The following is a 24,409-nucleotide window of genomic DNA, read 5'->3' as shown; positions in this document are numbered from 1 at the left end:
TATAGTAAGAAAAGTACATCTAAGATGTATTATACAGAATGTGAATACTTCAGCAGATCTTTTGCATAATCACTAAAAAATAGGGACAAATAAGAAATTTGGTACTTAAAGTCACAACCTGTTTCCTGTGTATATCCTTATAATCTTTGAAGAGCTACTTTATACACCAGATCAACCTATCATTCAATAATATTATAATGCTATATTAGTAAATTTTTGCTGGTTCTGAGTTAAATATAACATATTTTTATATATCTACATATTTCAAAAATTCAATGCAGGTTGGAGCACTTTTTGGATTTGATAAAATATGAGTTGATATAGTTAATGACTAGCCAAAGAAGAAATGATTTTATAATACAATAAAAAAGAAAACAAAGGAGGCTAATTCAAAACATGTTAAAGGCTGAGAATTAGTCCTGTTTTTAGGGCTTGTCCAGTGTTGAGGGAAGCAAAAGAAAAAGTGTTCAGATGATGGTAATTGGAGGATGATCTATAGTCAAAAGGAGTGGTAGTAGTTGTTGTCATTGTTTTATGATTGAGTGGTTTCTGAAAGAATTTCTTTGTTTATTAGGAGAAAATAAGCATTTTGAGAAGAGTGAAAAACTGGACTAGCTGTAGGTACGAAATAAACATTGAGAGGACAAAATTGGGTAAGGTCCATGATAGCTATAAGGGGATTATGTTAAGCTGAATATAGGTAGGAGATTAACCTTTGGAAGGTAAATTTGAAGATCAGAAAAGAGTAATAATTGAAGCAATTCTTTTTAAAGATTGTATTTATTTATGAGAGACACACAGAGAGAGGAAGAGACATAGGAAGAGGGAGGAGAAGCAGGCTCCATGCAGAGAGCCCAACGTGGGACTCGATCCAGGACTCTGGGATCACACCCTGAGCCAAAGGCAGATGCTCAACTACTGAGCCACCCAGGCATCCCGATGCAAATGTTTTAGAAGAAGAATGAAAAGCTGAGAGTTCTTATTACCTGTTATAACATTGGGTTTCCCCCCATATGAAATAAGGTGAGATCATTTGGGGAGATAGAAGATGACAAAAATGAAGACTAGTCCTGAAGGACTGACAATGTTCTAATGGGAATGTGTTTAGCAAAAATGTAAGGATTAATAAGCAATGAAATTTATGATTCATTCAACAAACTACTATTTAATGTCTGCTATATGTCTCGGGTATTGGGAACACATCATGAGCAAAACAGGTGTCAATCTCTGCTCTTATGGAGCATGTGCCCAAGCCCTACCTTCTCCTTGGAACAATTGATGCCTAGAAATCTGATGAATAAGTAAGACTGCACATCCAGGGTTCTTTTTGAACGTAGAAACTAGGAAAACTCTAGGAAGAATGACAAGGGCACCCAATATTCTTCCAGTTAGTCATAAAAAATTTGGTCATCCAGAGATCGGGATGCTTCACATAATCAACCAGAGTGAAGTCCATCCATCAGATTTGTTTCTCAGCCTGATCCTGACTGCCTCTTTTTTTTTTTTTTTTTGACTGCCTCCTTTGACTGAATTATACACCTGACTGAGAAACCTGCAACCCACCTACCCTTCAGCACATTCACTTTTGCATTTGAAACAGATTGGGAAATTGTTAGAAACTTTGAGGGGGGCAAGATTCCTATAGGAATGTAGTAAGTGGATATTTTCTTAATTTTGTTTTCCAGGGCCTGAACACAAGAGTGCCACACATAAAAACAAAAATGGTATTTATGCAAAGAGAGTTCTATTTTCTTGGAAATTAGTACTGAGATTTAAATCACATGAATAATGGTAGGTAAAATTTAGTTTTACACTCATAAACAATGTTAATATCAGGGATAGGAAGACTGACAAAATTTCATCGATAACTTGTAGACACATAAGAAACTATAAACAATGTCTGCCTTCATCGTAATTTAAGACCTGGCACTTTCAAAAATAAACATAAATTTTAAAAAGATATTTGCAAATATAGCTTTTACTATAAAAATATTAAATTTCATTAAGTGTCTTCTCACCAATGCACTGAGGAGGTTCAGTCCACATTCCACTGATACAGGTAATAGACTTGGGTCCAACCATTGTAAATTCTTCTTTGCAACTGAACTCTACTGAATCTCCATGGTGATAGGAAAGGTTAGAAGACTCAACAACAGAGCCGTAATCAAGTTCAGGTATATCTCCACAAGTACTCTCCACCTCTGTGAAAATTTCACCAATATGTATTTATTTATAAATTGTAATTTAGGTATTTATATGAATACAAAGAGTGTTGATTTATGTTTAAATATTAATATTTTTATACATTACCAATGCACATAGGCAAGTCTGTCCATTTTCCATCAATACATTGAATTTTATTAAAACCCTTCATCAGAAATCTAGTATCGCAAACATATTCCACCAAATCATTGTGTTCATAGGTTTCCTTCTGTGTTTCCTTAACTTCTCCATTGAGAAGATGAGGAGGTGCAGCACAGTGTTTTGTTTGCTCTGCAGGAGAAATATTGTGTAAATAGTAGTTATCTATTTTACAACTTATAAATCCAGTAAAATAGAGAGCTTTAAAAATTAATTTATGTAATTTATAATTTAATTTATCATAGCCATCTTATTTTTTTAAAGATTTTATTTATTTATTCATGAGAGGCAGAGAGAGAAAGAGAGAGAGAGAGAGAGAGGCAGAGACCCAGGCATGGAGCCTGCATGGAGCCTGTTTCTTTCTCCCTCTGCTTGTGTCTCAGAGACAACAGAAAATTAAGAGTGAAAGAAAAAAAGGTTGACATGCAAATCCTAATTCTTGTTTTAAAAATTACAAGGTAGATATTCACCTTTACATGTTGGAAAAGCAGGGGACCATCCAAAGTGGTAACACTGAATTGATTCTGGTCCAACTCTTGTAAATCTTTGTCTGCAGGAGAATTTTAACACATCTCCAACTTTATATTTGTCCTTTTTGGGATCAGGAAGTAATTGTGCATCTATTTTAGGAATCTTGCATTCTATTTCTATAAAAAATGGTCAAATAATTTAGTAAGAATATGTAATTAATCATTACCAAAGCAAATTTTATGTGTGTCTTGTAAGAATAAGGTGCTGGGTACTACATATACAGAAGGGAATCAGATAAATCCTCCTTCTTGAAAAATATTACATATTAGGTCTTCTAAATTCATAAGGAACTCAGAAATATTAAGGTATTGAATAGCAATATATATATATATATCTTGATTTTTAATTTGTAATATAAACAAGTTAACATTAGATCTGATTTTATAACTGATATTTATTTATAAAATATAATGTGATATTGTTTTGTACTCTCAAATCATGAAAGTATTCTCACATTAAATGAAAACCGCTGCTACAATTTTAAAATTCACTCAAGTAAGAATTAGTATTTTTTTAATGCAAATATAATTGGAGAACTAGAATGCGCACAAGGCATTTCTGATGTGTTTTAGGGAAACTATAAAAATTGCTTAATTTATATTATATTAATTATATTAGTAAAGATATCAAAGTGAACCATAAACTGAAACATGAAACAAAATAAAGAAGCATGTTCAAAGCCATATAACTAGGTATATTCTAGGTGTCCTGAATATTTGTATAATATACAACTGTCTTTATTAAACCTATAATTTTAGCATCTATTAATGAATTATTGATTATTCTGATTCAAATTAGAAGTATGTAAAATTATTCTTTCAAATTTGTCAACTTTGTGACATTCTTAAATATTATAAAAAGCATTTTTCTTATTTGGAACCCTCTTATCTTGCTAATTAACGCATAAAATTAAAAACTGGGATTTCAATATTAGAATCATACTAAAAAAGAAAAACAATCCTTGAAATATTAAAGCATTTGTAATTATTAAAACATTTTGCAGATGAGGAAGAGTGAACGAAGCTTCAAATAAATTTGGTTGTTGCTCTAAGATGCATGCTTAGTAAGTGATGGAATTGGAATTAGAATCTGACCAGGCTGACTCCACAGGATTTGTGTATACTTTTTTATCCTTTAATCATTTTTTTTCTCTCCACATCTCTGAGAACAATCATTCTAAAATGTTTTCTTCTCCAAGTGTTCTGGGTCGTCCTTTTTCCTATCTACTTTGCCACCTATTCCTCTTCTGCCTGACTCATAAATGTTGAAATGCTTCAGGGCTCAATCTTGAGCTCTCTTCTCTTTTTATTTTGCATTCATTTCCAATTGGCTATCATCATTTATTGGGTGATAATTCCAAATACAGATCTCTGAGCTTGACCCATATATTCATTTACATAGCCAATTTGACTGTCCATGGGTAGCCCAAGCATGTGCTCAAGTCAAAAGTTGTGTGCTCAAGTCAAAAGTTGTGATGTTCCTCCCAGAGTGCTCTTTCTTCTACCAGCACCACCTTACAAAAAGGCATTGCCATTTACTTGTTTGCTTATGAAAAAAAAAAAAAGTAAAACAAGCATGTGAATCCCTTGATCATAACTATCTCCTGTATCCAATGTTTAGTAAACATCACTTGTGTTTTCTACCAACAAAATAGATCTCTAATGTGTTCTGCTTTGCATCTCATCAGCCATCACCTTTTCCCAATCCCTACACTTATTCACTTGGCATAAACTTCTGAATCTTCTCTTGCCACCATAAGCACAACATATGGAAAAAAAACTTTTCAAAAAATCTAAATGAAATTATATTCTTTCTCTCTGTAAGACTCTTTCATGGCTTTTTATCAATCATAAAATTAATCTAAATGCTGACATGCCTTGAAAATAGCCTGGCTAATCCTTTCTTTACCTCCTACTCAGCCTCAGTTCATAAAATTCTCCCACATCTTAAGTAGAATCTGCTCACCCTGATATTTCCAAATACTGTTTTGCTGTTAAAGTTTTGCACGTACTGTTTCCTTGGCTTGGAACACTCTAAATCCACTCAAGTTTTGCACAGATTCAAGTCCTACTCCTAGTCCTAGAAAATAGTGGATTAGGAAACATGAAAGAAATTCTTGTCCATAGAACTTGTCAAAGTCAGGAAAGAAAGAACTTTCGGACCTGAAGAAACTAACACTCAAGGTAGGATGTGTAAAAGCAGAAACTCAGGAACAATTAGTTGAGGCAAATGTAATAAACTATAATTTTGGTTTTCTTACATTATATACTAAAAGAACCCCATTTTAAATAATATGAAAGCCTGCATTTAGAGTAACAAACACAATAGCCTTTATTTACAAATCTATCATGTATATGGCTCACAGGAAATATTAATGTACTGTGTTAAAGATCATTGTCTTTGGGCTTTAAAATACCCTCTTCTCCCAGTTTACATTAAATCAGAAAGAGACACTCTGATTTTAGTCCTTACTTCTTAAAAATGACTTTAAATAATGCAAATTTGTTCAAAATGGAATATTTTAAACATATTTTGTTAATCCTGAAAAAAATAATTCCCTTAAAAAACAGTACTTACCATAACATGCTGGTTTATGAGACCAACCGTCATCACCACACACTATGGAACCTGTGCGCCCATGTCTGCCTTCAAATCCATCATAGCATTCATAGTCCACATTGTCATTGAGTCCAAACCATGTGGCATTACTTTTGATTCTGGCATTCTCGGGTACCGGCATGTCACAAGATTCTAATGCAGACAAAATAGCATTTTGTGAATTAAGATGCCAAACTCATTAGCAGTGCTACAAATATGCCAGATTAGTTGAATAACACTAATTTTCAACAATGCAGGTAACTTTTTAAACATTCTATAAAAGTCTACAACATAACAGATTCTAAAGCTCACAAGCTGATTTTCTTTCTGAAATATATTCCTAGTGTCTGTGTATTCTTTTAAACTTACCAAGACTGAATAAAGAGATAACTCTATTTTTTATAATTCATTATGAGGAAGCAAATGATTAAAAGTCTCAATTTTTGCTAGCAGTATACTGGGATGATATTAATAAAGGTTGAAATAATTCATCTCAAATGTTATACTGTATTAGGTAGCCAGCTACCTTAAAGCTTTAAAAAACAAAGCAAAATTCTACTAGCAAAAACGAGAGGGATGCCTGGGTGGCTCAGCAGTGGAGTGTCTGCCTTCGGCCCAGGGCATGATCTGGAGTCCGGGGATCGAGTCCCATGTCGGGCTCCCTGCATGGAGCCTGCTTCTCCCTCTGTCCGTGTCTCTGCCTCTCTCTCTCTCTATGTCTCTGAATAAGTCAACAAAACCTTAAAAAAAAAGACCCGAGAGATTTTCAATAATAAGACTATTTTAATGGATAGCTGATTACAATTTAGCATAAAATGATTTTGATATGGGAACAAATTTATCATTTTTTCTGTAGCTAGTGCCCGTAGTAAGCATAGAAATTGAAAAAATAAGGAAGTGAAAACAGTGGAAATAGATATACAAATATCCACTTTACTTAAGGTGAATGTGCTAAATATAAGTTCAAAAATTTCACTGTGTAGCTTTGGAATATAGCATAAATCTTCATAAATACCTAGGGACAGGGAAATCTTTCAACACAGCTGCATTTGGTACTATCAAGAAGCATTTCTGTCTCCAGTAACTAGATGTTTATGAAGAATTCCTAAGGGAGGGGATGTTTTTTAATATTTTATTTATTTATTAATGAGAGAGAGAGAGAGAGAGAGTACGGCAGAGACACAGGCAGGGGGAGAAGCAGGCTCCACGCAGGGAGCCCGATGTGGGACTTGATTCCAGGTCTCCAGGATCACGCCCTGGGCCAAAGGCAGGCACTAAACCTCTGAGCCACCCAGGGATCCCCAAATTCACAGATTAAAATAAAATTATGCAGTATGGACCCAGATCTTCACTTAAAAATGTAACTTCTGTCTGGGAACAAAAACTCTGACATAAAAATTTAATCGCCTAAAAACAGGTACAATAGGAACAAAGATGTCAGCCAAAAATAAACTAGTTTACAGGAGAATACACAGAAGTCTCCCTATCTAGTTTCCAAATCACAAGATGCTTTATTTTATTTATTTATTTAATCACGAGATGTTTTAAAGTGGAAGAAAAACTGAACTGAAGAATGGACTGATATTCCACCCTACAAGTGATTAATCTTAAAGGCAAAAAATGACATATTTTTTTCATTTATCTTTTCAAATGGGAACCACATCAGCCCCTCCTCCCAGAAAAGAAATGAGTTAAAGTAAACCTTTGCCCAATGATCATCAGAATAATGAATATGAACATAATAAATTACTCACTGATGCATATGGGTTGAGGTGACCATCCCCTTTCCAGACATTTAACTGTTCCTGTTGTTTTACCATCTGGTGTTAAATATCCTGATTTACACTGATATTGGGTTACTGTAGCCAATGCATATGTAAGTTCATATTCAGAAAAAAATCCATTTTCAATTTTTATCTGTGATGTTGAACATGTTTCTGAAAGGGAGAAAGTATAAGGAAAAGACAGCATATAAATAAATATTTTTATAAAGGCTCAAGTAATGTAACAGTATAAAAAATAAGGAGTCATTTATAAATGAAAACCCAGAAAAGCCTGAATCACCCAAATTCTTGTGACAGAAAAAATAAGCTAAAAGTTTCTAAAGATATTAAATCAGGATAGTTTATTACATTTTTTTTGGAATTTAGAAGCAAAATTCAAAATACAATCCCTTCTAGGAATTTTTTAGAAATTTGTTTGTCTAATGGATCTGGAATTCCATGGCATCTATCCTCGCAATGGATCCTTTCTAGGCAACTGTTTTAAATAGTGAGTTATTTAGGATCTCTTTAGCAACCCCAGTATTTGGTTAACTAATTGGGATATCTCAGATCAGGTGATGATCTCAGAGAATCTGCTACCATAGCTACTGCAACTCTGATCATTTGAAATGTTTGTCATCACAACTGACTGAAACCATAATGGAGTTCAACAATGAATATGACACAGATTAACACGTTACATTCATTTATCTTCTAAGAACAAAACAATGATCCTCAAATTATGTATAACTTAACTTGAAGCAAGCAAAGAAGACTTCTGTCAGTTATCATCAGGTCTCTTCACAAAATTCAGCTTTATTTATTGAATAGCCCATGGATAAAGAATTCAAAAGAGAAAACATGGAGTATATATTTTTTCATAATTGGTCATTTTATTCCTTCACTTGGGGCACCTAGTAGACTGGACATGGGATACTTGGAATATTAAACACTGAGAATATGGAATTAAAAGTATATAATTTTTTTTAAAAAAGACATTAAAGGGGCTCCTGGGTGGCCCAGTCATGACTCTTAATCTCAGCTCAGGTCTTGATTTCAAGGCTATGAGTTCAAGCCCTCTGTTGGGCTCTATACTGGGCATGGAGCCTACTTAAACAATTAAAAAAAAAATAAGTAAATAAATAAGTAAAAAGACATTAAGTCTTTTGAATTAAATGATAAGAAAAACATTTTAAATAAAATTTTGTGAGATGATACTAAAGTAGTGCTGAGAGGGAAATTTTTAACATTATACAGATACAATAGAATAGACTGTATATCAATTCATTGTTTCCTCTTTAAGAAATTAGAAAAAGAAAAGCAAAGAAAACCCAATATACACATAAATTTGAATAGGTTATTTTTAGTGAGATGATGGAATAGGGTGTTTCATTATTCTCTATTTGATTTATTTCTGCTCTGATCTTTATTATTTACTCCCTTCTAACTTTGGGCTTAGTTTTTTTCTAGTTCCTTGAGGTATAAAGTTAGGTTCTTTATATAAGATCTGTATTTAATGTAGGCATTTGTCACTAAACTTCCCTCTTCTCACTGTTTTTGCAGCATATCTAAATCTTGTTATATATATATTTTTAATTTGTCTCAAGGTATTTTTAAAAATTCTCCTGCACTTTCCTCTTTGATCTAATTGTTGCTTGACAGCTGTCTTCTTTCCATGTATTTGTGAATTATATCATTCCTTTTGCTGTCACTGATTTCTAGTTTTACTCCATTGTGGTTGAAAAAGATACTGCATAGTCTTTCATGTGCAGTTGAGACGAATGTACTCTTCCACTGTTGGGTGGAAAATTCTGTATATATCTATTAGGTCCATTTTGTTTATATTGTTCAAATCTATAGTTTCTTTCCTGAATTTTGTCAGAGGGTTCTATTCGCTATTCAAGGTGAGGTATTGAAGTCTCCTAATATTGTATTGCTGTCAAGTCTCCTCTTTGCATCTGTCGATATTTGCTATATTTAGGAATTCCAATGTTGGATCCACATATGTTGAAAATTGCTGCATCTTCCTATTGAACTGACTTTTATTATTATGTAATTCAGTTTTAGACATAAAGTCTTTTTTCTTTTTTTTGCATATATGTATAACCACTATTTGGTTGCCAATTGCAGGAAATTTCTTTTTCCATTCCTTCACTTTTATCCTATTGTGTCTTTATTTATTTTTTAAAAATATTTTATTTATTTCCCCATGAGAGAGAGACACACACAGAGAGGCAGAGACACAGGCAGTGGGAGAAGCAGGCTCCATGCAGGGAGCCTGACATGGGACTCGATCCTGAGACCCCAGGATCACACCCTAGGCTGATGGCAGCACTAAACTGCTGAGCCACCTGGGTTGCCCTCTATTGTGTCTTTAAATCTAAAGTGAGTTCTTGTTGTCTTTTTTACTCATTCAGGTACTGTATTCCTTTTAATAGGTAAGTTCAATCCATTTACATTTAAAGGAATTGATAGGGAAACAATTACTATTCACATTTGGCTAATTGTCTTCTCTTTAGCAATTGCTTTTTCAAACTCTTCCACTTTTGATGACTTCTTTTGTTATTTGATTATGTTTTATAGTTATTTACTTTGATACTTATTATATTTTGTATGTCTATTATAGGTTTTCCTTTCTGCTTTATTGAAGTATAATTGACAAAATTGTGTATATAAATTGTATAATGAGATGACTTGGTCCACATATACATTTGGAAATGATTTCCCAAATCGCATTAATCACCTCACTTAAATCCTTTGTTTTTTTTTTTTTTTTGTAGCTGGAATGTTTAAGATCTACTCTCTTAGCAAATTTCAGCTGTACAATACATTATCACAAATTACAGCCATCATGTTGTATGTTAGATCTTCAGAATTATTCATCTTATAACTGAAGGCTTACATCCTTGAACCAGCATCTCCTCATTTCCCCTATCGGCAAGCCATAGAGAATTGCCATTCTATTCTCTGCTTCTAAGAATTTGACCTTTTCTTTTTTGATTTCATATAAAGGATTATCATGAAATATTTGTCTATGTCTGGCTTATTATGTTTAACATAATGCACTCTAGGTTCAACCATATTATTGTGAATAACACAACTTTCTTTTTTCTCATGGTTGAATAATATTCCATTGTGTATATATATATATATATATATATATATATATATACATATATATATATACTACATCTTCCTTTTTAAAAAAATTATTTATTTATTCATGAGATACATAGAGAGAGGTAGAGACACAGGCAGAAGGAGAAGCAGGCTCCCTGCAGGGAGCCGGATGCAGGACTCAATCCCAGGACCCTGGGTTCATGACCTGAGCCAAAGGCAGATGCTCAATCACTGAACCACCCAGGTGCCCTATACCACATCTTCCTTATCTATTCATCCATCAGTGGACACTTAGATTGTTTCTATATGTTGGCTATTGTGGATAAAACTATAATGAACGTGAGGGTGCAGATATTTCTTTAATATACTGATTTTATTTCTTTTAGATATATACCCCAAAATGGGATTGCTGGATCATATGGTAGTTCTATTAACTTTCTGAGGAACTTCCATACTGTTTTTCATACCCCTATAACAAATTACATTCCCACCCAAAGTATACAAATGTTTCCCTTACTTCACATCTCACCAACACTTGTTATGTCTGGTCTTTTTGATAAAAGCCATAAAACAGGTATGAGGTGGTAGTTCATTGTGGTTTTGATTTGCATATGCCTGATGATTAGTGATTTTAAGAACCAATTAGGCATTTGCATGTATTCTTCAGAAAAATGTCTATTCAGATCTTTGCATATTTTTTAATCGAATTGGAATTTTTTGTTATTGAGTTGTAGGAGTTGTATTATTTATATATCCTTCCATCAGATCTATGATTTGCAAATATTTTCTTCCATTCCATTGGTTGCCTTTTCATTTTGTTGATTTGCTGAGTTGAAGTTCTTTCGTTTGATACATTTGATATAGTTTTATTTATTTGTTTTTATTATCTGTGCTTTTGATGTCATATCCAAAAAATATCCTTAAGACCAATGTCAAGAAAATATTTCCCTATGTATCCTCTAGGACTTCCATGGTTTCAAGTCATATTTAAATCTTTAATTTATCTAGTTATTTTCATCAGTGGTCTAATATAGTGGTTATAGTGGTGTATCACATTACTGATTTGCATTTTTTGAACCATTCTTGAGTCTCATGGATAAATCCAACTCCATTATGGTGTATGAATCTTTTAGTGTGCTGTTGAATTCAGTTTGCTAATATTTTGTTGAGCTTTTCTGTATCTATGTTTATCAATGATACTGGCCTATAATTTTTTCCTTGTAATTTCCTGTCTAGCTTTGGTATTAAAATAATGTTGATCTTATAAAGTAGTTTTGGAAGTGCCCCCTGTCCTCAAATTTTTGGAATGGTTTGAGAAGAATTGGTATTAATACTTCTTTGAATTACAATGAAAACTTCAGATCCTAGACTTTTCTTTGCAGAAATAGTTTAAATTAATGATTCGGTCTTGTTCCTTGTTATTGTTTGTTCAGATTTTCCTTTTCTTAATGATTTTGTTTTGGCAAGTTTTGTATTTAAAGGAATTTGCCCATTTTTTCTAGGTTATGCAATTTGTTGGTATGTAATTGTTTATGGTTGTCTCTTATGAACATTTGTATTTCTGTGGCATCAGTTGAATGTGTCTACTTTCATTTCTCACTTTGTTTATTTGATCTTCTCTCTCTTAATCAGCTAAAGCTGATTTTGTTGTCAATTTTGTTTATCTTTTCAAAAAAGTCAGTATTAATATAAATATATCTGTTATAGATTCTGAGGCTTTTTAAAGACCTTTTTAATAGATGCATCTGCTCCCTATGTTTTGCTACCACTTGAGAGGGAATTCTTAGATTATATGCCTTCTTTCAGACCTGCAAAGTTAGTCAGGGTCCTGACAGCTTCCTGTTTCCTTTCCTGGACACAGTACTGAATGTTCAAGTATGTGCTCTCTACCATTCCTGTGGAGTCAATTTGGCTTTCTAAATATGCTCATGAGCCATCTGAAAATTCCTGCACTCACTGTCTGTGAGGCATTCACAAGGAGCTGGCCAATGGATAGCAGGTGTGTGAAATGTTAGGGGTGCCATTAGGTAAGTGGGGTCTGCAGGCAAGTCATCCCCAGTGGCTAGTGGATATGCTCCCTGATGTAGCCTGCAAAGTGCTTAATAGGATCTTTGTCCCTTGATGAATTCTGAGCACTGACTGCTGTGCTCCAAGCTTTCCCCAATCCCTTCAGTCATGAAGATCACCTCAGTATTCTAGATGTGGTGAGAAAGAAATGGGCTTTTTGGTCAGTGACCCACACAGCTGAGGAAGCCAGATGCTAACTCACAGACTCTTTCCCCCAGTGGAGAAATTGCAGGCTTGAGTGGGTCCCTCTTGGCACTGAACTGTGTCACTTTAGGGAAGGAGTGACTCAGATATTAAAACTGTTTCTCTCACCCACTTCAATGCACCCACTCTTGGATCTTTTTGCTGTAATGGTGTGCTAAAAATTCTGCTGGATTCCCAGACCCCCACAAAGATGCTCTTGTCTATAGGTGATTGTCAAAATTGGTGTTCTTTGCCAGAAAGAATAGAAACTTGCATTCTGTCATTTTGCTGATGTCATTCTATTTTTTTCTAGATTGAATGTATGTATTTAAGTTTTAATTTTAATACCACTTGGTTAATGTACAGTGTTATATTAGTTTTAGGTGTATGATATAGTGATTCAACAACTGCATATATCACCCAGTGATCATCATAACAAGGGCAGTCCTTAATCCCTATCACCTATTTCACCCACCTCTCCTGCCCCCACCACCTCTCACCCTTCTGGTATCATATTGTTCTTACAGTTAATCTTTTTTAAAAAATATTTTATTTATTTATTCATGAGAAACACACAGAGAGAGGCAGAGACTTAGGCAGATGGAGAAGCAGGCTAAATACAGGGAGCCCGATGTAGGACTCGATCCGATCCCGGGACTCCAGGATCACACCCTGAGCCAAAGGCAGGTGCTCAACCGCTGAGCCACCCAGGCTTCCCTCATCTTTTTTCTTTATTTGTCTTTCTCTCTCTCTTTTTCTCACTTTTCCTTTACTCGTTTGTTTTGTTTCTTATATTCCACACGAGTGAAATCATATGGTATTTATTTTTCTCTGACTTATTTACTTAGTTAGCATTATATTCTTTAGCTTCCTCCATGTTGTTACAGATGGTAAGATTTCATTTTTTAAGGTTCAGTAACATTCCATTATATATTCCGTTTTATCTATCTATCTATCTATCTATCTATCTAATCGATATCACCTCTTCTTTATCCATTCATCAATCAGTAGACGTTTAGGCTGCATCCATATCTTGGTTATTCTAAATAATGCTTTTATAAAGTTGCATGTATCCATTTGAATTAGTGTGTTTGTTCTTTGAGTAGATACCTAGTAGTTGGATTATATGGTAATTATATTTTTAACTTTTTGAGGAACCTCCAATACTGTTTTCCAGAGTGGCTGCAGCAGTTTGCAGTCCTACCAACAGTGCAAGAGGGTTCCTTGCCAACACCTGTTGTTTCCTGTGTTGTTGATTTCAGCCATTCTGACAGCTGTGAGGTGATAGTTTTGGTTTCCGTTTCCCTGATGATAAGTGATGATGAATATCTTTTCATGTCTGTTGGCCATCTCTGTGTCTTCTTTGTAGAAATTTCTTTTCATGTCTTCTGCCCATTTTTAAGTTGGATGATTTGGGTTTTTGGTATTGAGTTTTATCAGTTCTTTATATATTTTGGATACTAACTCCTTACCAGACATGTGAATTGCAAATATCTTCTCTCATTCCACAAGTTGCCTTTTAGTTTTGTTGATTGTTTCCTTTGCTGTGCAGAAGCTTTTATTTTGATGTAATCCCAATAGGCATTCTACTTTTGTTTCCTTTGCTGCAGGGGATCTATTAGAAAGTTGCTGTGGGTGATGTCAGAAAAGTTACGTCCAGGATTTTTATGATTTCAGGTCTCACATTTAGGTCTTTCAACCATTTTGAATTTATTTTTGTATATGGTGTAAGAAAGTGGTCCAGTTTCATTCTTTTGCATGTTCTGTCCAGTTTTCCCAGCACTATTTGTTGAAGAGACCGTCTTTTTCCTATTGGATTTTCTTTCCTGCTTTGTCAAAGATTATTTGACCGTATAAATGTGGGTTTATTTCTGTGTTTTCTATGCTGTTTTATCAATCTATATGTCTATTTTTGTGCCAATATCATACTGTTTTGATCACTACAACTTTGTAAAACAACTTGAAGTCTGAACTGTGATGCCTCCAGCTTTGCTATTCTTTTTCGATCTTGCTTTGGCTATTCAGGGTCTTTTGTGGTTCCATTCAAATTTTAGGATTGTTTGTACTAGTTCTGTGAAAAATGCTGTTGGTATTTTGATAGGGTTTGCACTGAATGTGTAGATTGCTTTGAGTGGTATAGACATTTTAACAATGTTTGTTCTTACAATCCACTGAACATGGAATGTATTTCCATTTCTTTGTGTCATCTTCAATTTCTTTCATCAGTATTTTAGAGTTTTCAGGGTACAGATCCTTTACCTCTTTGGTTAGGTTTATTCTTAGGTATTTTATTATTTTTGGTGCAACAGTAAGTGGGACAGTTTTCTTAATTTTTCTTTCTGCTGCTTCATTATTGCTGTATAGAAAGGCAATAGATTTCTGTACTTTGATGTTGCAACCTACAACTTTACTGAATTTATTTATCAGTTCTAGCAAGTTTTGATGGAGTCTTTTGGGTTTTCTATATACAACATCATGTCATCTGCAAATAGTGAAAATTTTCCTTCCTCTTTACTGATTTGGATTCATTTTATTTCTTTTTTGTTGTCTGATTGCTGTGGCTAGGACTTCCAGTACTCGACTGAATAAAAGTGGTGAGACACCCTTGTCTCATTCCTGACCTCAGGGGAGGAGCACTCAGTTTTTCACCGTTATGGATGATGTTTAGCTGTGGGTTTTTCATATATGGCTTTTATTATGTGGAGGTATGCTCCCTCTTTTTTTTTCTTTAAAGATTTATTTATTTATTTATTTATTTATTTATTTATTCATGAGAGACACACAGAGAGAGAGAGAGAGGCAGAGACACAGGCAGAGGGAAAAGCAGGCTCCACGCAGGGAGCCGGACGTGGGACTGGATCCCAATACCCCAGGATCATGCCCTGGGCTGAAGGCGGCACTAAACCGCTGCACCTCCCGGGCTGCCCCGTATGCTCCCTCTTAATATACTTTGTTGAGGACTTTTTTCATGAATGGATATTGTACTTTGTCAAATTCCTCTTTTGGCATCTATTGAAGTTCTTATCCTTCTTTTTACTGATGTAATGTATTATATTGATTGATTTGTGAATATTGAACCAGTCAGCGATTCCAGGTTTTAAATAGTTTGTAAATTTTCAGTTTCTACACACTTTATCATCCACTCATGATATTTTAATTAAAGCGTTTTAATTCCTTTCTCCGTTCAGCTGTTAATGCTGAGATCCATATTTAGTTTTATAAGTTTCTCCCCCGCCCCCCTTTTATTTTGGCTCATGAAATTTTTCTGTTTGTCATGGAAATGTAAGAGTGGAATATTAATACATTTCAGTTTAGTTCTGTAATGTCAGGAATTTTTCAAAAAAATTGAACCAGTATTGAAACCCAGGAATAAATCCCACTTGCTGGTGGTGAATATTTTTTTTAAATGAATTGTTGGATTCCATTTGTTAATATTTTGTTATGAATTTTTGTGTCTATGTTCCTCAGAAATACTGATCTATAGGTCCCTTTTTTTGTGGTTTCTTTTTCTAGTTTTGGTATCAGGGTAATGCTGTCTTCATAAAGTGAATTTGGAAGTCTTCTTTCTTTTTCTGTTTTTTGGAATAGTTTGAGAAGAATAGATATTAACTTTTCTTTAAATATTTGGTAGAGGGGTGCCTGGATGGCTCATCAATTAAGCATCTGACTCTTGATTTCGGTTGGCTCAGGTGGTGATCTCAGGGTCATGAGACTGAGCCCCAAGTTGGGCTCTGTGCTCAGCAGGGAGTCTGCTTGGATTCTCTGTCTCTCCTTCTGCCCCTCCTCCTCTAAAAATAAACAAATAAATATTTAAAAAAGTATTTGGTAGGGTTCACCTATGAAGCCATCTGGTCTTGGACTTTTGTTTATTGGGAGTTTTTTGATTACTGATTCAATTTTTTTGCTGGTAATTGGTCTGTTCAAGTTTTTTCTTCTTGTTTCAATTCTGGTAGGTTTATGTTTCTAGAAACTTATCCATTTCTTCTAAGTTGTCCAATTTGTTTGGATGCAGTTTTTCAGAATATTCTCTTGTGATTGTATTTTTTTAAATTTTTTTTTATTTTTTAAATATTTTATTTATTCATAGAGACAGAGAGAGAGGCAGAGACACAGGCAGAGGGAGAAGCAGGCTCCATGCAGGGAGCCCCATGTGGGACTCGATCCCAAGTTTCCAGGATCACACCCTAGGCTGCAGGCGGCGCTAAACCGCTGTGCCACAGGGGCTGCCCAATTGTTTGTATTTTTGTGGTATTGGTTATTATTTCTCCTCTCTCATTTGTGATTTTATTTATTTGAGTCCTTTTTTCTTTTGATAGATCTGACTAGGGGTTTATCAAATTTATTAAATTTTTTTTCAGAGAATGAGCTCCTAATTTCATTGATTTGCTCTATTATTTTTCTAGTTTCTAGATCATTTATTTCTGTTCTAATCTTTATTATTTCCTTCCTTCTGCTGGTTTTAGGTTTTGTTTCTTGTTGTTTTTCTAGCTCCTTTAGGTGTAAGGTTAGGTTATTTACTTGAAATTTTTCTTCCTTCTTGAGGTAGTATTGCTATAAACTTCCTCCTTGGAACTGAGCTATCCCAGAGCCAAGCACATTGACCTTTAAAAGCCCAGGCTTTAAGCCCCACTGGTTATAAGAACTTAGGAAATTTGACCCCTCTCACTTTCCAAGACAATCGCTAGGGTGATTCTTTTTCCTATGCACTCCCTTCTGCGTCAAATCTGTCTCTTACCTTTCTCTGTAACCACAGCTCTCTCCCCACCTCAGTGGCCACAACCCATTTCTCTCCCAAACTGAGTCTCTGTACATCTTCTTCTATGTGGCCTCTTCTCGACCTTTAGTTGTGGAATTTATCCTGCCAGTGTTTAGGTCAACTTCTGGGGTATTTAGAATGATTTGATAGTTAACTAGGCATATTCATGGGACAAGGCAAGCCTAGGTTCCTCCTACTCCACTGCCATCTTCATCCCTCCACTGGTGGCATCACTATTATTACAGGTTTTTCCTTTATGGTTCTTTCATTGTTTTCTTGACTAATACTAATCAGTAGACATTTATTTTGCTATACATGTATTAAGAAGTTTGTATTCCACTCATACATACTTGGCAAAAATAAAATTAAGTATATCCATTAGTGGAAATACAAAAGTTGATATAAATATGTTGCTATAGTTAATATAGATGAGGGTTAGAAAACCATAAATATACTGGGATCTCAGACCATTTACTTACTGAGAGGAACGCATTCGGGAGGAGGGAACCAACCATCCTCTGTACAGGTCATTATATTTTGCCCATTTTGAAGACTGTGACCATAATTACAGTTAACTCTTACAGATTGACCTTGGTAATAGTTTTTTCTCTGTGGCTTTTGTCCATTTTTCAAATAGTGGAACGTACATCTTCCTAAAAATCATAAGAACAATGAACAAAAATTTTTGAAAAACCATAAATTCAGTAAAAATAGTAAATTAAAAACTATTTGTACAATGTTTAAACTCTAATGCCTAAGTATTCAAAAATAACATATAACCTAAGAAAAACTAAAGCTACTACAAAGGCATAAAAAGAAAAAAAAACAATATTCAGTATTATTTATCTTCAGTTTTTATAATTAAAATATGTGTGAATGATATAGGTTGTTTTGGGAAAGCTATCTTTATCTCTAATGGGATTTTTATGGAGAGCTCCTCATAAAGGGGAAAACCTGTATTGGTCTTTTTGTTCATAAAATTCATCTCTAGGCCTTATTTTTGTCATACAAGGCTTAATTATAGTCACTAATGTGTTTTATCCCCTCTACTATTTGAAATATTTACACATACACAATTATAAAAAGGTTTACTTACTGCGGCATGGTACTTCTGGTATCCATCCTTCTGGTGTACATCGAATGGATTCCCAGTATCTTTCTGAAGGAGTCACAAAATCGGCATCACAGTGATAGTAAAAACTTCTTCCTACAGCTACTGGAAAGTATGATCTATATTGCTCATCTAGACTTCCATGTTTTATTTCTGGAAAATCACAAGGCTTCACTTGCAATACAAACAAAACAAACAAAAGCAGTATAAATGTTTTACCTTAATAAAAAAATCAAATTAGAAATTAATTGTTTCATTGGTGAATTATATCCTCTTATTAACATCAGTTTGCTCATTGCATTTGTGTTTCTAGGACAAGAAAAGTTATAAAAGTCAGATGACTGGGATATCTGATGAGGTGATTGGTAATGAAGTTAAAATTATATCTTTTGGGCATATTTACAAGGAGTCTTGACAGATTAAACTGTACAGACCATTTAATAGATTCTTGAATATGTATATTTTAGGTCTGGTTGATTAAATGAGAATCTTGGTTGAGAGATTAAGGTACTGATTTTATTGCTCATATCATCTATCTTCTTTTTCTTTCCTGTTCTCAATAGAAATTAGAGCTCTGCCTTTTTTAATCAAACCAACTAAATGTAGGGAGATAGTGGGATTTTTTTGTAGATTAACATTCATTAATTTATTTTTCTGTTTATTATAAGAGTAAGAAATATAGAGAAACACAAAAATTTTTCACTCACCACATTATACAGAAAAATAATATTCTTATTAATGCCTGAAACCAGTCACTGAGGCAAGTTTTCCTCTTTTTAATCAGAGAAATGTACTGAGAATATTTCTTAATATCCAAATAGTTAATTAAGATTATGGTAAACAGGGATCCCTGGGTGGCGCAGCGGTTTGGCGCCTGCCTTTGGCCCAGGGCGCGATCCTGGAGACCTGGGATCGAATCCCACATCAGGCTCCCGGTGCATGGAGCCTGCTTCTCCCTCTACCTGTGTCTCTGCCTCTCTCTCTCTCTCTCTGTGACTATCATAAATAAATAAATAAATAAAAATTTAAAAAAAAAATGATTATGGTGAACATTTGATTGTTATGTCCAATTTTAATTGGAGAATGAGGTATTTCAAATATATCATACATATGATACATATGACATATATAAGTATTTAAAAATGTCATGCATGTCATACTATATATGGTATATATGACATATATATCATATAATGTAAGTCATATAAGATCATAATATGTATTTATCATGTACATGAGATGTTTGAAAATGTCATATTTACATATTATGTCATATATACCATATATATCAGGTGCTTTCAAATGTCATATATGTCATAATATGTATATTTTATAATAAAAGTGAATATTTAATGCCATTATAGTTTGATACTTTTTAAACACCAAATATCCTATTTTTATTGAGGTATAATATAGTTGTATTTTATTGAGTTATTCTTATATACTGAATATTTTTGATATATATCTTTAAGTATTATGTAGTTTATAACACATTTACATATAATATTTTCTAGAAAAATTTTTCCTTTTTGTTGATGATTTAAAGATAATCTAGTACTTTTAATACCAGACTAGTACTAGTTTTTTTCCATAAAATGATTTGATTATAAAAAGCCTTGTGCAACACACACACACACTCATTACCATGTTCATCTCCCTAAGTTCACATTTTCTTTTTTGTTTGATTAGAGAAATTTTCCAGTAGTTTCTGTAGACTTGTTATGTGGATTATACAATTTTAATCCTTGCATATACTAATGTTTTTCTTCAATAAAGATTTTTTATTTATTTTTATTTTTTTAAAGATTTTTTTATTCTTTATTTATTCATGAGAGACACAGAGTGAGAGAGAGAGAGGCAGAGACACAGGCAGAGGGAGAAGCAGGCCCCATGCTGGGAGCCCGATGTGGGACTCGATCCCAGGTCTCTAGGATCACACCCCGGGCTGCAGGTGGCACTAAACCGCTGCGCCACCAGGGCTGCCCTTCAATAAAGATTTTAAAAAAGATTTTACAGGATCCCTGGGTGGTGCAGCGGTTTGGCGCCTGTCTTTGGCCCAGGGCGCAATCCTGGAGACTCGGGATCGAATCCCACGTCAGGCTCCCGGTGCATGGAGCCTGCTTCTCCCTCTGCCTGTGTCTCTGCCTCTCTCTCTCACTGTGTGCCTATCATAAATAAATAAAATTAAATTTAAAAAAAAAAAGATTTTACTTATTTATTTGAGAGAGAGAGCACACAACGGCTGGGGGAGGGCAAAGAGAGAAGCAGACTCTGCTGAGCAGGGACCCCAGTGATCTCAGGACCCCAGGATCATGCCCTGAGCAGAAGGCAGATGCTTAACTAAACACCCAGGTGCTCCTCTAATTAATATTTGTAAATGATACCTTCCTAGGTATAGATTCTTGGCCTACAATCCGTAACTTTCATTGATAGACTTCCCTCCGTTTTTTTGAAGCTTCCAATGTTGAGATTAAAATGCTCATTTAACCTTCTAGGATTTTTTTTCCCTACTAATTTTTAAAGATTTAGATTATTTTCTCTTTACCTTTGAATGAATTTCATCATGATACATCAAGATGTGCACCATTTAACAATAATTCTACCTCAAGCAAGCTTCAGTCTTTGGATTTGCAAGAGGTGAGTCATAAAGAACTCAACTGAATTAGCTATGAAATTGTCAAGGAGAGACTTGAATCATGGTGGTCTGATTTCAGAACAACTATAGCTATTCACCTATTATGGTGTTTCAAAGGATATCAGTTAAAGAAAACAGCCTGCTGAGATTTCTTTTCAAAGGGTATACAAAGGGGGTAAAATTAAAAGTAGGTATTATTATTATTATGACAGACATGAACACCCCTTACCGTCTTTCTCTTTCATCTGGGCACATTTAAATGTTTTTATACTCTAACAAGATCATCTCTGAAGCAAATACACTATTTCATATATGTTTGATCAGCACTGTGATTGGCAAGACTTACAACAGTCTCATTCTACCTTAGACTTCTATCAATGCAAGTCGTGGTCTCACTAACAATACTGATGGTTCTGTCATAGTTTTGACTCAAACTAATTTCAAAATTGAATAAAATATTCACTCATTTTTTTTCTAAGTAGGCTCCACACCTAGTGTGGGGTTTCAACTCATGACCCTGAAATCAAGACCTGAGCTAGAATCAAGATTTGGACACTCAATCAATGGAGCCCCCCAGGCACCCCAAATATTCACTAATTTTAAAAACATTTCTAATTTTTCTGTACTTGTACAGCTGATTCTTTTGATCTAAGGCCCGGATCTTTTTTGGTTATCACTACTAAATGTCATATTATTAGATTCAACCTAGCATATTGGATTCTTTTTGAATGATGAATCTGTGCTAATGCAGATTCACTATCATTATCACCTGAGTAACTCCAGTTGTCAATTTGTACTATATCCCCTAAACCATTAAACTAGTTGGTAACAGAAATAAGTAATGAAATAGGCCTGAGAACAAAGTCCTGAATCTGATACTTGGGTAAGTTTATTTAATGAAATTACCAACTATCTCATAAACCATCTAACTGGTCAATTTCCCCATCTTGTCCACAAGAACTGCATAAGGTCCCTTGTGGAATAACCTTGCTGAGGTCCAGATATAGTTGGACTGGATCTTCAATTTCCATAAGCCAACCATAATCATGATTAAATATTTTCCTTATGGAAGTGGTTTAAGATGGAGATGTAGGAGATCCTGAATACACCTCTCCCTTTGGGCACACTGAATCTACAGTTACATATGGAACAATTTTCTCTGAAAAACCCTCCCAAATCTAGCTGAGTGATTCCTACACATTGGGCAAATGAGAAAAAAATCCCACATTAAAGTGGGTAGAAGGAACTGAGACATAATCTGACCATAAACCTCATCCCCAGCATGATGACTCACAATTGGGAGGGTCCCAATTGGAGAGCCAAACCCCAAACTTTTCCGTGAGGAGTAAAGGATTTGAACCTTACGTCTGGCACCCCAATTTTAGGATCAGGACCTGACAGACAAGCTCCAAGACATCTAGCTTTGAAAGCCATGGGGCTTGTGTTCACAAGACCACAGGCAGCAGCTAACTGAGAAATAGTTCTTAAAGGGTCCATATGCATGGACTCACCCACCCCAGGGCCTCACATAGAGGGAGCCAACTGAAAAGTACCCAGATTTTCTGTGAGAGACTTATTTGCCTATCTTAAAGCATTGGCCTGAGGGGCAAGTATTAAATTTTATACACATCTAGGGGCTTACTAAAACTCTCTTTAAAGACAGAGGCCAGGGATCCCCAGGTGGCTCAGCGGTTTAGCACTTGCCTTTGGCCCAGGGTGTGATCTTGGGGTCCCAGGATTGAGTCCTGCATCAGGCTCCCTGCCGGGAGCCTGCTTCTCCCTCTGCCTGTGTCTCTGCCTCTCTCTCTGTGTCTCTCATGAATAAATAAATATAATCTTAAAAAAAAATTAAGACAGAGTCCAGGGGCACCTGAGACAGATACACCTTCTCAAGTTGTATCTAAGTTGGGATCTTTCAGAATCTTCTTTAAGAAATATATGATTTGTGGGGCATCTGGGTGCTTCAGTGATTGAGTGGCTGCCTTTGGCTTAGGTCATGATCCTGGGATCCTGAGATTGAGTTCCACGTCAGGCTCCCTACAGGGAGCCTACTTCTCCCTCTGCCTCTGCCTCTGCCTCTCTCTCCATGACTCTCATGAATAAATAAATCTTGAAAAAACAAACAAAGACATAGGTCAGCAAGCATCATCTTTATGCCCTCCCTCTGATCATTCCAGCTCACTGGTATTTCCAGGAAAGGAAATACCCTCTTTAAACACTCCCTGAGTTTTACAGCTGCTACCCAGGAGACTCCTTTAGATCTCAGGTTGTCGTGCTCAGTAGGTCCTAAAGGACTGGAACAAATAGAGTTCTTAACAGAACACCACTCCCAGGGCACAGGAGAGAGTCACAGACTGAAGTACCCATCTTCCTGTAGAAAAAGCCTATTAGAGTAATCTTTGTTGCTGTAGTGTGAGGGGCAGACGTCTAATTAAACAATTGAAGGACAACTATACTCCTTTACAAAGACCTTGGAGGATAGGCACTATTTCAGGTCCTCCCTCTGCTGCACTCCAGAGCACTGGTCATTGCTAGAAGGAAGTTCGTACAAGGATCTGGAGCCCAGCTTTTATGTCTGGTGCACTGCATTTTGTTGCTGCTACCCAGAGAACATTCCTTGATCTGATGGCCAGTGAGGCTTACATTCATAGGTCCCACAGGATTGTGACAAACGCAGACAGCTGAGGGTTGGCTACCACCCTTGGGGTACACTGCAGATAGAAACTGAACTATGATCTCAGTCTTCCTATGAAAGAATTCAGACTGAGGGGCAGGTTTCTAGTTTGGCACACGTCTAAGGGCCTACCTAGGTGTTCTCTGGGGATAGAGGCCAGTGGGTGCCAACTTTGTGATCATCCTCTGCGTCGCTCTTGGCCAATGGTATCTGCAGGAAAGGAGTTTATACTTTTCTATGGTGCCCTGGCTTTTGTGGCTGTCAGCTACAGTATACCTCTAGATTGCTTTGCTCTGGTGGCCAGTCGGGCCTATGATTGTGATCTCATAGGACTGTAACAAATGGAGAAAGCATTCCAAACCAGCTACCACTGCAGGGCACAGCAGAGAGGCAGGAGACTAAGGAATCTACTTTTTCTGTGAAAGAGGCCTATTAGCCTATCTTTATAACAGGCCAGAGAGGCAGGCTTCTAATTAAACTAAGGGCCAACCATAATCCTCTCTGGAGACCTCCAGAAACCACAGCTCTCTTTGCTGCACCCCAGAGTGCTGGTATCTCCTAGAAGGGAGCTCATACACACACATCTGGTGTCCAGTTTTAGCATCTGGCA

General features: G+C 35.4%; 1 protein-coding gene across 1 annotated transcript in view; it reads right to left on the bottom strand.

The window, feature by feature from the left end:
- Window positions 1-24,409, bottom strand: part of CFH (complement factor H) — a 77,710-nt gene that overhangs the window by 16,627 nt on the left and 36,674 nt on the right. Inside the window, exons 8-14 of the mRNA XM_041774229.1 lie at window positions 18,476-18,664; window positions 17,859-18,032; window positions 7,245-7,427; window positions 5,470-5,643; window positions 2,832-3,008; window positions 2,311-2,493; window positions 2,019-2,201 (exon numbers count right to left, since the gene is read on the bottom strand). Coding sequence (XP_041630163.1) covers window positions 2,019-2,201; window positions 2,311-2,493; window positions 2,832-3,008; window positions 5,470-5,643; window positions 7,245-7,427; window positions 17,859-18,032; window positions 18,476-18,664 — 1,263 coding nt within the window. The remainder of the gene's footprint in view (window positions 1-2,018; window positions 2,202-2,310; window positions 2,494-2,831; window positions 3,009-5,469; window positions 5,644-7,244; window positions 7,428-17,858; window positions 18,033-18,475; window positions 18,665-24,409) is intronic.

This window comes from Vulpes lagopus, chromosome 11, assembly GCF_018345385.1.
Source record: "Vulpes lagopus strain Blue_001 chromosome 11, ASM1834538v1, whole genome shotgun sequence".
NCBI classification, from domain to species: domain Eukaryota; kingdom Metazoa; phylum Chordata; class Mammalia; order Carnivora; family Canidae; genus Vulpes; species Vulpes lagopus.
This window is presented reverse-complemented; position numbering and strand designations above follow the sequence as displayed.